Source organism: Chelonoidis abingdonii, chromosome 9 (genome assembly GCF_003597395.2).
Source record: "Chelonoidis abingdonii isolate Lonesome George chromosome 9, CheloAbing_2.0, whole genome shotgun sequence".
In the NCBI taxonomy this organism is placed as follows: Eukaryota; Metazoa; Chordata; order Testudines; family Testudinidae; genus Chelonoidis; species Chelonoidis abingdonii.
In genome coordinates this window covers 22,218,135-22,232,805 of record NC_133777.1, presented here as the reverse complement: position 1 = coordinate 22,232,805, position 14,671 = coordinate 22,218,135, and the positions used below count along the sequence as shown (strand labels likewise).

Below are 14,671 nucleotides of genomic sequence, written 5' to 3'. Positions count from 1 at the left end.
CTGCCCCGATGAACTCTATTCTCTGGGCTGGCTCCAGAGTCGACTTTTCGATGTTGAGCAGGAGGCCCAGCTGATGAAACATGTCTATAGTAAGCTGAAAAATGTCTATGGTAACCTACACTTGTTCCCTGGTGCAGCCCCAGATAAGCCAATCATCAAGATATGGAAATACTTGGATCCGCTGCCGACAAAGAAGGCTGCCACGACAGCCATATATCTGGGTGAATACTCTGGGGGCTGTGGAAAGGCCGAAAGAAGGGACCGTGAACTGATAGTGTTCACGGTTGACCACAAAGTGAAGGACAACTGTGCACCAGATGAATCGCTATGTGGAAGTACGCGTCCTTCATGTTGAGGGTGACATACCAATCTCCAGGATCCAAGAAAGGAATAACGGTCCCCAGTGATACCATACGGAACTTCAGCTTTACCATGAATTTGTTGAGTCCGCGCAGGTCCAAGACAGGGCGAAGCCCACCCTTTGCCTTGGGAATTAGGAAGTAATCGGAGTAAAAACCCCTGCCCCTTAGCTCCCTTGGAACCTCCTTGATTGCTCCCATGGTCCAGAGCATTTGGCCCCCCTGTATAAGGAGATGCTCGTGAGAGGGGTCCCTAAAGGGGGACGAGGAGGGAGGATGGGAGGGGAGAAAGAAAATTTGAGAGAATATCCATTTTTCACTGTGCAAAGAACCCAACAGTCCATAGTAATGAGCGCCCACACACGGTGGAAACAGGAGAGATGATTCTGGAATGGAGGGGAAGGATCCTGGATGGTGGCTAGTACACCGTCTTCGGTCGCACCTTCAAAAGGTTTGGGCTCCACCGGTGGTTTGGGTGGGTCTTGGTTCTGACTGGGCTGGTTGATTTTTTTCCTGCCACCTCTCCCACACCTTCTATGAAAATCCTGCCTTGGTCAAGGAGGAGGGTAGGACCATTGAGGCTGCGCCTTAAAGGGTCTACGCTGGGTGACCAATGTGTGCATTCCTTGTGTCACGGAGTCCCCAGGCTATACTCTGGAACAGCTCCCCACGAAGCCAGTCAGGACTTTGGGGAGCCTCCTCTTCCTTGGAGCAGACTGTCTGCAGGGCAAGAAGCTCACATGTCTTCACCTCCTGAGTCTCTCCTTGGAGCATTCAACATCCTCTGCTCCTCCGTGCGCTTCCCACAGCGAGCCCACCAAGGCGGGGTCCTGAGGAAGCCACTGGGTCCTGCACCCCCACTTTGCAGTCAGACGTGGCTCTTAGCCAGCCAGTAAAACAGAGGTTTATTCGATGACAGAAACAGGGTCTAAAACAGAGCTTGTTGGTACAGAGAACCGGACCCCTCGGCCAGGTCCATTCTGGGGGGTCAGTGAGCCAGACCCCCAGGTCTGCACTTCATTCCTTGTCCCCAGGCAGCTCCAGACTAACAACCCGCTCCAGCCCCTCCTCCTCTGCTGAGTTCCTTTCCCGGGCCAGGAGGTCACCTGTTTGCAGAGGAGGGGTCCAGGTCATCAGTTGCTATAGAAGACAGAGTGCCAGGCATTTAGGTGCACTGGCCATTTGCTCTGCAGCAATCACACACCTTATTCCACCACCTAGAACTGCATAGGGGACACTGAGGCACCACCACAGTATTCAGAGCAAACATTAAGAACAGTCCCAGTTCGTCACATCTTGGAAGCACATTATAGCCCTGGAACTTTTGAGGCTCTGGAGCCTAGTCTGTTTAGTCCGAGAAGACCTTGCCCTTCAAATGCAAGGTCCTGCAAGGTTTGCTGCAGCTCCAGCAGCAGGCCCAACACCTGAAGCCACAATATGCGGTGCATGGCTATGCCGGATGCAAGGGTCCTGGCAGCAATGTCGGCAGCATCTAAGGAGGCCTGTAAGAAGGTCCTAGCCACCTTTTTGCCTTCCTCCACTAGGGCTCCAAACTCATCCCTGGACTCTGGAGGCACTAGTTCTTTGAATTTTAAGCATGGAGTTCCATGAATTCTAGTCATAGCAGCTCAGGAGTGTCTGCTCGTTTGCAACTCTGAGCTGCAGCCCCCCCGAGGAGTAAATCTTGTGCCCGAACAAATTGAGGCACTTGGCATCCTTTGATCTGGGCACCGGGACCTGTTGCCCATGCTGCTCCCTTTCGTTCACTGAGGCCACCACTAGAGAACATGGCTGAGGGTGAGTGTATAGGAACTCATACTCCTTGGAGGGAGCAAAGTATTTCCTCTCCACTCCTCTAGCCATTGGAGGGATGGAAGCAGGCGTCTGCCAGATTGTTTTAGCAGTGGCATGGATAGTACGTACGAGGGGCAAACCCACTTGAGACGGGGCTTCTGCTGATAGGGATGTCCACCACTAGGTCCCCCAGCTCCACCTCCTCCTCCGCTTGGAGGTTCATATTACATGCCACCCTACATGGAGGTCCTGATGGGTGCAAAGGTCTATTGGAAGAGGATCAGAGATTGTTATCCCCGCCACTGCCTCATCTGGAGAAGACAAGGATGCCGCCACAGGGCCTAGAGGGTCCAGTGGCATCTCCTGTTGTGATGGGTCCTGCTACCCAGGGTCTTCTACGCTGGGGCCTGGAGCTTGTCCAGGGGTCGGGGCTGCAGTTTCCATACCCCCCTGGAGCAGGATGGCTTATGGTGACCTCTGACACCCAAGGTGTTGAATGGGAGGTCCCTGATGGCACTCCTTGAGCTTGGTACGCATTGGGGAGCCTGTGCGCACCGGACTCAACAGCTCCTCCCTCAGTGCTGGAGTCAACAGGGCCAACGTTGGCGCTTGTGCACTCGGTCGCTCCGTAACTGGATGCAGCTCCAAGGTTGGCCTCAGGGGTACCAACAACTGCTGATGTGGATCAGTCACCTCTGGCGCTGCTTCTGGACAGACAAGTGAGATGGACACCAGACCAGCTGCACCGGTTGTGATGCCAGGGAAGTCCAGTGCCACAGGTCTGTTAGAGTCCATCCATTGTGCAGTACCTGCTGCTGTTGCTGGGGCGCTGCGCACCAAAGCACCTGTTGCCAGGTCTCGACACACCACTGGGAGGATCCAGGCTAAGAGCTGCCTCCATTAAGAGCTGCTTCAACAGAAAGTCCTGCTCCTTTTTGGTCTGGAGCTGGAACCCTTTACAAATCTTGCACTTGTTAGCCTGGTAAGACTCCCCTAGGCATTTCAAGCAGGAGTCGTGGGGGTCATCTGTTCAGCCTGCTCTAAGCCTATGCCAACAAGGCTTAAAGCCCAGAGGAGGGGAAAGACTCCTTCCAACCCACTATTCTAACGCTATGTACACAATAACTAACTAACTATAAACTACACTAACTATAATAACTACATTCCCCAAACTATGGGGAAAAAGAGAACACTAGGGAAAGTGGAGAAGAGCAAAGCCGTGCTCCACAGTTCCAACGACTGTCACAGGCAGTAAGAAGGAACTGAGGGGGCGCTGGGCAGGCTGAGGTATATACAGGTCTGTCGCATCTTGCACGCATTTAACATTGCACAATTTCAGTTTTACAGTCGGCAAAAACGAAAACAAAAAAAGGAATTTCAATACTGTTTCTGTAGTGTGGGCTATTCCGCCCAACATTTTGACTATATGCAGTTTTCGCTTTACGCGCTAACCACAGAACAGAACCCCCACATAAGACGAGACTTGCCTGTATCCAGCGCCATGGAGACGCCACTCCAGGGGGCTCCACAGCCGAACCACTGGGTGTTGCTAGGGTAGAAACTTTCTCCAACAAATTGTGCACGCGGCACAGCACACCTAATTAGAATCAATATGAGCAAGCACTCGAAGAACTGGAAGAAATTAAACTTAATCTCACTATACGCAGGCCTTTATTTACTACCTCACCAACCTGTGTTTCATCTACAAATTTTACCAGCAATATTTTATATTTTCTCCTAGATCACAGAAAAAATGCTGACTGGCATTGAGCCAAGAACTGATCACTGCAGGACTCCACTGGAAACACCCTCAGTCAGTAATTTTATACTATAGGGTTTAATTCAATAGAAGAAATTTGAATAAAGTGCTCTCCAAAGTCAAGGCCTGTTCCTGCAAGCCCACTGATGCAGGTAGATGCTTAAGACCAAGTGAAGCCCCACTGTAACCAATGGAACTCTGAACAGGGCCACACAGTCTGCAGATTACAGGATTAGGGTCTAAATCAGAGGTCCCCAACATACTGGCCAGCAGACGAGCATCTGCCAAAATGCTGCCAAAATTCCAGAATGCTTCGCGTAACTCAAATTTTGCATAAGTCAGAAATGTATACCTGACAATTATGCAAAAAAACACAAAACCCACCCTCTTATTTCTATCTTATGGAACTTTTTCCGTAAGTGCGGATTTGCCTAAGTCGGGTTTGTGTAACCCAGGGGGGCGTCTGAACGGTCCTATTGTAACATAACCTACTAAAAAAATAAAAAGGTAAGTTTAAAAAAAAAAATTGAAAAAAGGTAAGGAAACCGTTTGTGCTTGTTTAAAAGCAGCATTTTTCTTCCACGCAGTAAAGATTCAAAGCTGTATTTAGTTAGTGTTCAGTTCTAAACTTCTGAAAAAAACAATGTTTTGTTCAGAATAACGAACATTTCAGAGTTACAAATAAACCTTTGTAATTCTGAGGTTCTACTGTACTTTTAATCTGAAACTTATATTGAGTATATTTTAAACATACTTGTTATCTTCAAAGTCATGCATGGCAGGGTGAGAACAAGAAGAATTATCCTTGTTCCTTTTGCTTATTATTCTAGGTTTGTGATCAAAGCATTTCTGAAAAACAAAAACAAGGGATTAAAGAAAAGTTGAACATATGTTTCATATATGAAATCACTTTAAAGATTCTACTAGGGATGTAGACTGTGAAAACTATTATCTAAAATGCACGTCAATGCTTAAAAGTTAATCATGAACCAAATCATTCCATAAGCAGTTCACCTTACTATCTAGCAAAGCTGTCAAATGAAAACTGTTTAAAATTGTTTCATATCTTTAAGAAACAAGCAGTCAAATATGCCTTTAAAGAAGCACCTCACAAAGAAACATAAATAGTCCATGGTGTTCTTGAAGGAGTTGGGATACAGTAAAGTTGATATTTCCATTTCCTCCAAAGAGAGCTTCTCGATTAAAGGCTCCTTTGCGCTCTAGAGTCCACACATCTATCTCCTCCTGGCAATACGCAAATGTGCAGTGGCCTGGATACCTACACTCTTCTTCAGCAGCAACATCTAGGATGACATGAAATCAAAGTTAAATCTGACATCACTTTTACACAGCCACATTTATCACCACTAGATCTTAATTCTGCATTTCAGAAAGTCTGATGAAAAGCCATCTCTGTTGTAAATGAACCTAGTCTTCTGGTCTTACTCCTCTCTGCAAAACTTCACTTTGAATGATCACACCACACCTTTAAGCAGGAGGAACGTTGTCCAGGCTTAAGGTAGCAGTGCTTTATGGTGGGAGGCAGGGAGATCAGAAACTGCCACAAAAAGGTGAGTGGTCATCAGCTTTGGGGTGCTGACTCACCCCCAGGGAATGTAAGGGGCAGAAGGCTTTAAATGTGCAAGACTTGGGTGTGGGAAGCCTTTTCTTCACCCAGCAGGCAAGGCAGCACTCACCCTCCCTTCCCTAAAGGTGCAAATATCAGGTTGGGTTAGGACCTGCTGTGGCTATTGTGCTAATCGCTCATTTTTAGGGGGACTGGGAACGAATTTTTCCCTCACTCCCATATTAACTTCAGTGGAGTGAGGTGTTTTTTTCCCCCCACATTCTCCACAAGGGGGTATCAGGGTGGACCTTTTCTGGCGTGGAGAAAAGTTGGTTAGGCTATATGCTGCAACTCATTTTGTAAGTGTGGGGTGGATGTCCAGTGCAGGTAACTCCACAAGGAAGGCACCCAGTGACCAGGTAAATGGCCTGGTAAAAAAATAAAGACTTAAAAGGAGGTGCTGGTTAAAGGAACAGAACAGGGAGAGTTAGGGACTCCTATGGTTGGTATGGCAAGGAGCCAACCCCCTTTCTTAAAGCCCACCTTAATTCTCTTACAAGCAGGGGTGGATGGCAAGGCCCAAGCTGTGGATTGGCTGGGGGACCTGGATGAAACTACCTGGAAGCCTCCGGTAGTTATTTGAATAAACATGGAGTTGCCTGCACTGTACACTTATCTGCCAGGTAGTCCCAGATATCTAATAATAAAGTTGTGGCCTAATTAAATCCATATCAAGAGAGAGTCTCCTGTCCTCCCTTCAGTATAGCTGGAAAATAACTTTACTACATTTAGAACTCCTCAGAGGATGTGGAATGTCCATTAGAGCTTGTATGTATATCTCAAATTATCCTCACAGCCTCCAGCTGCCCCTTTTGTATTTCATGCCAAAAACAGAAAAATATTTCCACAGATATCCTCTCTCTCTCCTCTGTAGCTAGGAGTACAAATGTTAATTTGTGCATATTTGTGATAAAACTAACCAGATCCCTGAAGTCATAAGCAGAGGCTCATACCGAGAATCTATGAAGCAATGCTTACTTTTATATTAAGCATCCAGAACCTCCAAGATCACAAGGATTCTACGAGTCTGCTCTATTTAGAAATAGCGCAATATATTTTCATGTTTTTTAAATAAAATTTAATTAGAGGAAGAATGTGCTCTAAATCACATTAGTTTTCATGATGGAAATACTAAACCTCTTTGGAAATATTAAAAATACCTATAAAAACTGTTTTCGTTAATCAGCAAAAACAATGAAGCTTCATTCTACATTTTATAACAAAAATGCACACGCAAGATTTTAATTCCTGTACTGAATATAAAGTAATGCAGTTAATTTTGCATTCAAACAAGTTAAATTTCATTGTTAATTCAGTAAAAACTATGTAACTTCCATATTTAAAACATACCTTTACATATATAATATGGTCCTACATATTGAGTCTTTGTTGGTCTTGGACGTATTTTTTTCCATGATCTATCTTCAGAATTCTTTATTTTACCAATTAGAATATCCTTTTTACACTTATGCTCTAAATTGGGATGGTAAGTGAAATCCAGTAACTTAGGCCCTAAAATAGAAAAATTGTTTATTGTTTACACAAGCTACAAGTAACTGTGGCACATGTCCAAATATGAAATGCGTGAACAGACTTAAGAATTCTTACTGGCACCAAAAAATTTGAAGAGCCAAAGTAATCTTAAATAAAAGGGCCGGGGGGGAAGAGTAGAAGGGAATTATGCAAATACTTACAAGATCAGACTCAACAAGAAAAACAGAAGGTAATTTTAGGAAGATTTTACAGTCTTCTTTTGCTTCTGCATGGGAATAACCCGCTGTAATTTTCTGTTTTTGCAAGCCCAAATGGATAAGTTTTCATAAATTTGTTTTGGGCCTTTAATTGCTCATCTCTAATAAGTCATTGAGAACCATGCAACTGAAATCCCAAATTCAGTCAACTAAATATTTAATTTTTATTAAACTTCAGCAGTCAAAGAGTGAATTCAAAGACAGAACACAATCTCAAGTAAAAAGTCAACTTTTGCATTCTGTAGGAATACAATACCAGCCCCATGGTCTAGTTGGTAGTTTTTTAACTGTCATGTGCTAAATACAGGGTTCAAAAGTAGGTCTGTTTTGCTTCCAAAGCCACAAATACTCAGAATGCATGTATACCAGCAAGTGGAATTTAAAAGTTGCCAATGCTCAGTGTCCATACAGACAATAAAAGAAGTTACAATAACCCACTAAGAATTGAGTCTGGTGCATTCCTGTCCAGTTCTCTTTGAACAAGAAGTTCATGATGGAACTGTGTGGTTTCAGAAATGGGTAGGAAAAGCAGGGATGCAGAGAAACAAGGGAAGAACCAATGCTTTGTTAAAGGCCAACATATGGATACATCTTAAAGTTGATCCTTCAGCATTTTCTAACTGCTGCTTTTTTATTAAACATCATGTATATGTTGCATTTCAAATTCACCCATTGATCCTCACACAACAAAAGTAGTTTTAAACTACAGATAATAAACTACAATAACCATTCCCTAGTTATGTCAGTGTAATATTTTAGAAATATTATATATGTCTTATTGCTCTAACATTTCAGAATGTCTATAACATGAATAGTGCTTGATTTTAAGATTAGTCTTGATGAAAAAAAAGTTGCTTCTAGACTACATCTGTGTAACAGCAACAGCTCAGACCTCAAAGATTAGTTGTCTGAATGGCTCAAAATAGGTTAAGACCCTCTGTGTCAACAGAGTGAAGTTAATTATTGCTAAGGTTTGGAAGCATCACGATAATGATTTAGAATTAGTTTAAAAGAACAACAAACAGATGGGATGTGAAGGTTACCAGGTACTTTGAATTGCAGTTCAATTCCCCATGACCAATCAATCAGAGTGGGTATTGCAACTTTTTAAGTCTTGAGCAAAGGTGTCATTCTTCAGAGTACCCTGGGGGTTGGGAGGAAAGTGAATACAGAACGTGAATGACCTTACACAGTAAGCCTTCAGCGTGAGAAAAGCATGTAGTGATTGGTGGTGGTTTTAGAAGTTAAGAACCCATTAGGACAAGACCACAAAAATCAAGAGAAAGATAGAAAAAATAGTTGCAACGTTTTTTGTGACTCAATATTCAGATCCATATTCTGTTTGTAAATGATAAACAACTCAGAAATGAGCACTTCTAGAAACCAATACATTTTAAATTTACAACACTGACATAGTAAATATGTATTTAATTATCAAACTGACTTCCTGTGCTCCTTACCTGTTTTGACAAAACATAATTGGCAGGCCTGTCTTAGTTCATGTGTACCTTCCAACGGGTTTCTTCCAACAAGTGATGCAGCTATGTTAGCAGTTCCACTGCTAACAATATGTGAAAAGTTATTCCTAGTTTGACCTGCAATTCCCATGTAATCCTCAGTCCCAAACAAAGTATTAGGGCCATTTATCTGCCAGAAGAAACAAGATTTAACTGTATCTGTCAAACTCATTTTAATATCTCCACAACTAGAATTTAGTTAGTGAAAGTTTTCCTCATAACATCAGATTGTCTTCATTTAGGGCTCAACTGTGAGCCTGGCTGTGTATCCACACAGGGGAATAAGGAAGATAAGGAGCCCATATCCCCATTACAGGCTGCATACATTGCCAGACCCCACACTGGCATTGGGAGAAATGCAGTAGCTGGTGGGCTGAGAGTATGCAAATCACTAGCGCCACTGTACTCCACCTATACACCAGCCAGCCACTGCTGAGGAGGCATTTGGGTAAAATAAGATACATGAGCTTCAGCTTCAAGTACAACACAGATCAGATTGAGAGTCTTAGTCACAATATTGTTACTGCCCTGCTTGTGGACCACTGCAGTTCCATATAGCCCCTTATTTTGTCTGGACTGCAAAGTGGCTAGACAGCAAACTCACAAAAGATAACATTTCAGACAATTGTGACCACTTGTGGTCATTTTAAGCTTCCATGCTGCATTTTGCTAAAAAGTTTACCAAATTAAAATATTGGGTAGGACACTAGTAAATACAATATCCTCATCTAAAATTTCCCCTGGATTTTCAGATAATAGTTTTGGTTTGGGGGTTTTGGGTTTTTTTTTAAACTTTCAGTATACAGCAACACTGAGACAATTCAACAGCTACTGTTTTCCCACTCCAGGTGCTACATTTTAAATGGTGGATGATGCTATCCCTGCATTTTTAAAACTTTAATTAAAAAAAATAGAAACTTCCTTAAGCCCTGGTGACTAAATACTAAAAAGTTTTAATCCATGAAGGAAAATATAAAGATACTTACAAGTAAGAGAGAGGAATTATTGCTGTTAAGTGTTGATGTTCCATCTCTGGACAGATCTGGACAGTGATTAAGAAACAATTTCAGTTATTTCCCCTCCTAGCACATTTTATTGATGTAAGAATTGCACCTGCTATAGAGGTGACAGGGGTCAATGCCTTTTCCCACTACATGCAAGTACCTTGTGGTCTCTGGACAGAAAAACAAGGTAAATCATCTTGAGTTAATCAATTGATTACCTTTAATAGCAGCCTCACAGAACATGCTTTGAGGCAGTCACCGTAAGGACAGACTGAAGAGAGAGAGGTCCAGATGTAAAAAGGTGGGCAAACAGGCAACAGTTCACTTTCAAATCCCTGGTTGTGAACATGGTTAGGGAGAGTCTACCAAAATTTTGCAATAGCCATTCTTCTACAAAGAATGTACAACTACAAGATTTTTGACTGATATAAGGGTGTTTATTGCATATTTCCTATTTAGCTCATTACTGATCACAGTATTAATCATCACTTATGCCTAATTAGATTCAGTGTTAAGCAAATTTTTTTTATGGGTCTTTGCTGTTTCTTTCCAGTGTGCACTCCACTGTGTAGTCATTTTAGAATCTTGTGATTAAAACAATTGTCCCATTTATTTACTCCCATTTCACTCAGACACACACTAAATCCCCAGCCCCACCTCAATTTTTAAAAGGAGTTTAAATTCACTTCCCTCAGGTTAATTTTACATGCCAGCATCAAAACAACTTTAGTTCCCTTCGTTTAGCCCTATGACCTCACTCCCGATCCTGTTTTTTTCATTGGTTGTCCCATGTAATTATTTGATGTCACAGACCTGTGGATCCTCCCCTTAGGCTGGGGGGAGGTCCTTTAGTAGGTCCTGGATACCAATAGGATCAAAACAACTTTAGGAAAGCCTATCTAATAGCTCATGATGATCCAGCAGAGGGCGCCTAGAACACATTTATGTAGATGCCACATGAACAGTTGCTTTAGTTGTAATTCTTGATGACAGTATATATTGACTATATAATTTGATACATTTAAAAACAGAGGCACGTCAAACTGCCTGAAACGTTTCACTACAAACCTTTAATGTTTAAACTAATTGGCAGTGAGAAGTCAGCTGTCATTAATAGGGAGTGAGAGAAGTCTGTGAAAGTAAGATTAAACAGAGACTCATTCCTTACCTCTTTTTGAGTCACTGATTGGAAAAGTATTTAAAGAGGAACAAAAATTTTCCAAAGAAGAAGCCAGAGGCTGTGAATACATTTCTGAAAATGAGGCTGCTGGAACAAATCCTGCACCAACTGGTAAAGTTCCTAACAAAGTTGTGGAGAAGGCTATATTAGGAGCTACACTAGCTGATGGAATGGGTCCTCTGACTACTGTGGTTTGCTGGAAAAAAAAGAAGAGGAATATTTTTACTAAATATTCATTCAGAATTTTTTCCCCCCCAAAAAAGCTTAAGTGGTCTGCAACAGTCTAGCTTTCAGTAATTTGCTTTGTTTTAGTACAGAAACCCTATCTCTGCACAGGTAAAAGTAAAATGAAGAATATCTTGAATGTCAGTCCTTCAATCTAAATTATTTTAGACCCTGATGCTGCAGAGACTTAACCACATTTAACTTCATACACAGCGTATAGTCCTACTAACTTCAGCAGAAATAATCACAATATGTAAAGTTAAGCACAGGTTTAAAACTTTTGCAGGACCAGAACCTGAAAGTTTAGTTTCTAAATAACTTTAAATACATAGACAAAAGAGGCAGCAGAAATTAGAGAGGCCTAAAAAAAGCTAGGAGAATTTTAGGAAGTCTTATTGTAACATGGTAGATTGTTTCCTACAAAAACTTCTTTACTTTGCAATATCTATTTCAGAAATTTAGGAAGTTACATTTCTCAGTTTATTTTAAAATACTGAAAGTTAAATATTCAGAGTAAGGCTTCTAAATAATGTTGCTTTAAAAAGCACTTTAAGATAGAAAATCACACACTTCTCAAAACTGAACCTTATTCTAAATTGTGTCCACTAAATCTGCATGAAGAATCTATTTCCTATAGCCTCATTAGTAAATTATACCAATAGTATTATCTTGATTAGATTCACGCTGATTTGGGAGGAACTATCATGCACTTTACAATTACAATCTGTTCAGGAATTAGCATGATCTCATTTCCTTACTTCACGAATAAGGCTATATGCTAAATTAACATGTCAACATACGGGCAGGTTACCGCCTCCCACCCCAACTGGACATCAGAGAGTAGACAATTTTATGAGAGACTGCATATTTTTGTGAGCAGTTCATTTTCAAATTCTTTTAGAACTGTCAGATATACACCATCTGATCCAAGTGATCTGCTATTTAATGTATTTGTCTGTTCCAGAACCGCTTCTCAACACCTTAATCTCTGACACTGCTTCATCTTTATTACCGAATAAGTGTTGGTCTGATAATGCTGTCACTATTCGAAGAAGAAATTGAAAACATGACATTTCTGGGAAGTTCATATTAGAGTCAAAAGACATGGTGCAATCTGATAGAATAGGCATTACTACAGTTTACACACTTAGTTGTGAGCCTGCTTACTCAAACTAATAATTGAAATGATTCCTCTCCAGAAAAAATTAAAAACAAAACAAAAAGTTTACCGTTACATTTTCATCGGAGTCAGGTACAGAATCAAGTAGTTCATCAAGTTCTTCCCCAATACTAATATCATCATCATCATCATCTCCATCTCCACAATCTAAACATGCTTCTGGCATAGTGAAAGAAATGTTTCCCCCATTTGCCAGCACTACAGAAGGCAGAGAACTCTTTTCCACTTGAAGAGGCATGATGGAAGATATGGATTGCACAGGTATTGAAGCCAAGTCACTTGACACTTCTGGGACAAAATTTGATGAGGAAACAGTAGAAAGTGTCTCTTGTTTCTCTTCTGATAAATCTGAAACAGGTAATTTGGGAAAGAAACCAAAATGTAGTCAATGTTCTGCCAAAAATAAAATAAATAAATAAAAAATTAAAAAGTGGTGAAAGAATTTTTTTTATTCTTTATTTTTTAATCTGGCACAAATGTTTTTCCTTAAAGAAAGTTAATTAAGATATAGATGCTTAAGAAAAGCACACAATTGGTTTGTATTAACCAATTAACTTCAGAAGAAAATATGCAAATGTGTATTGCATATTGGAAATATGCCGATACGTATAGAATGTTTGCATATTTTGACATACTAAGCAAGCAAGAAGAGTCGGAGACTTGTGGCCTAAGTTACTACATGCTATGCTTTATTCTGCCTCCTACATCCACCCCCTCAGCACTGTTTTTCCAAATTACAGAAGTTATATCAGAACACCACAATACTAAAAAAAAAAAAAAAGGGGGGGGGGGGGACAACAACAAAGTCAGGAGATTTAAATAAAGTTTGCACAGCCACCTTGTGTGTGTATATATGGATAAGAGAATACAGGATAACATTCACTTAATAGACTGTGTGGAGGGATTTAAGTTTAGTTTGCCATCAAATTAAAAAAAAAAAAAAACTGTTCTAAGAAGTGATGTGAAGTTATTTCTTGTACTTACTTGAGAATTGTTTTTTTAAATTGGCCTTTATATCTATTGTATTTTTTAAAATAGTTTTTAACCCTTTGAAATAGAGATTGTGTCACCTTTACAAGTCACTATGGTTTACTTATAATCTATGACAATTGATGTGGGAGAAGTCATCTTTGGAAGCAGCCTTCCTGGTTGTTATGCTCTTTGTATGTTCACACACACTTGACAGAAAAATAATACCAGTTTCACAGAAGTCAAACTCAGAAGAGCTCATTTCATGACTCAGATAAAAGAATTTTACAAGTTTTTAACAATGACAAACACATCAGTGTTGCACTCTGTATCTAGTTTCCTTTCGTTAACAAAACAATACTGTAGTCCAGTAAGACTCACCTGATTCAATATCTTCTACCGAAGAATTTGGATTCTGTAAATAAGTAAAACATCAATCAATTAACTTGAGGCGCAAAAAGACTCTTCAAGCATACATTAAGTTGACCTTATCAATCTAAGTTTGACCTAAAACTTAACTTTTGTAAAATTTATGAGAATTCGGGAGATTTCCGCAATTAAAGATAAAAGAAAAATGGCTTTTCAAACAAAAACATTCCTCGCAACGTGTGAAACCCAAGCATTGCAGCCATAAGAAACCAAAATTAACAAAAAGTGAGACTAACTTAATAGATTTTCATTTTGTAAAATAAGCTAAGTTTTTCATTTACTGTTTATATTAGTAAACATGAACACTTTAAAACAGTCTATTTAAATCTAATGTGCTACCAATTTTAGCTAACGTCGGTTTACAATTTAGGTGGACTTTATACTTCTAAGACTTGCATCTGTGCAGATCTCACAGTACATCTTTATTATTGTCTGTGGCTTGGTCTACACTATGCGTTTAAATCGATTTAAACAGCGTTAAATCGATTTAACGCTGTACCCGTCCACACTACAATGCTCTTTATATCGCTAGAAAGGGTTCTTTAAATCGATTTCTGTACTCCTCCCCAACGAGAGGAGTAGCGCTAAAAATCGATATAAACATATCAGATTAGGGTTAGTGTGCTGCAAATCAACGTTATTGGCCTCCGGGCGGTATCCCACAGTGCACCACTGACCGCTCTGGACAGCGATCTGAACTTGGATGCAGTGGGCAGGTAAAAAGGAAAAGCCCCGTGAACTTTTGAATTACATTTCCTGTTTGCCCAGCATGGAGCTCTGATCAGCATGGGTGGCGATGCAGTCCCAAATCCAAAAAGAGCTCCAGCATGGACCATACGGGAGATAATGGATCTGATCACTGTATGGGGAGACAAAT

At 40.9% G+C, this 14,671-nt stretch overlaps 1 protein-coding gene across 2 annotated transcripts in view; it reads right to left on the bottom strand.

Annotated features, from left to right (window-relative positions):
- ZC3H7A (zinc finger CCCH-type containing 7A) overlaps positions 1 to 14,671 on the bottom strand; it is a 55,529-nt gene that overhangs the window by 13,977 nt on the left and 26,881 nt on the right. Inside the window, exons 8-15 of one of the 2 annotated variants that reach the window (XM_032779652.2) lie at positions 13,747 to 13,780; positions 12,446 to 12,744; positions 10,980 to 11,187; positions 9,794 to 9,849; positions 8,751 to 8,937; positions 6,890 to 7,051; positions 5,020 to 5,216; positions 4,667 to 4,761 (exon numbers count right to left, since the gene is read on the bottom strand). In XM_032779652.2, coding sequence (XP_032635543.1) covers positions 4,667 to 4,761; positions 5,020 to 5,216; positions 6,890 to 7,051; positions 8,751 to 8,937; positions 9,794 to 9,849; positions 10,980 to 11,187; positions 12,446 to 12,744; positions 13,747 to 13,780 — 1,238 coding nt within the window. The remainder of the gene's footprint in view (positions 1 to 4,666; positions 4,762 to 5,019; positions 5,217 to 6,889; positions 7,052 to 8,750; positions 8,938 to 9,793; positions 9,850 to 10,979; positions 11,188 to 12,445; positions 12,745 to 13,746; positions 13,781 to 14,671) is intronic. The other variant, XM_032779653.2, reaches the window with a different exon arrangement.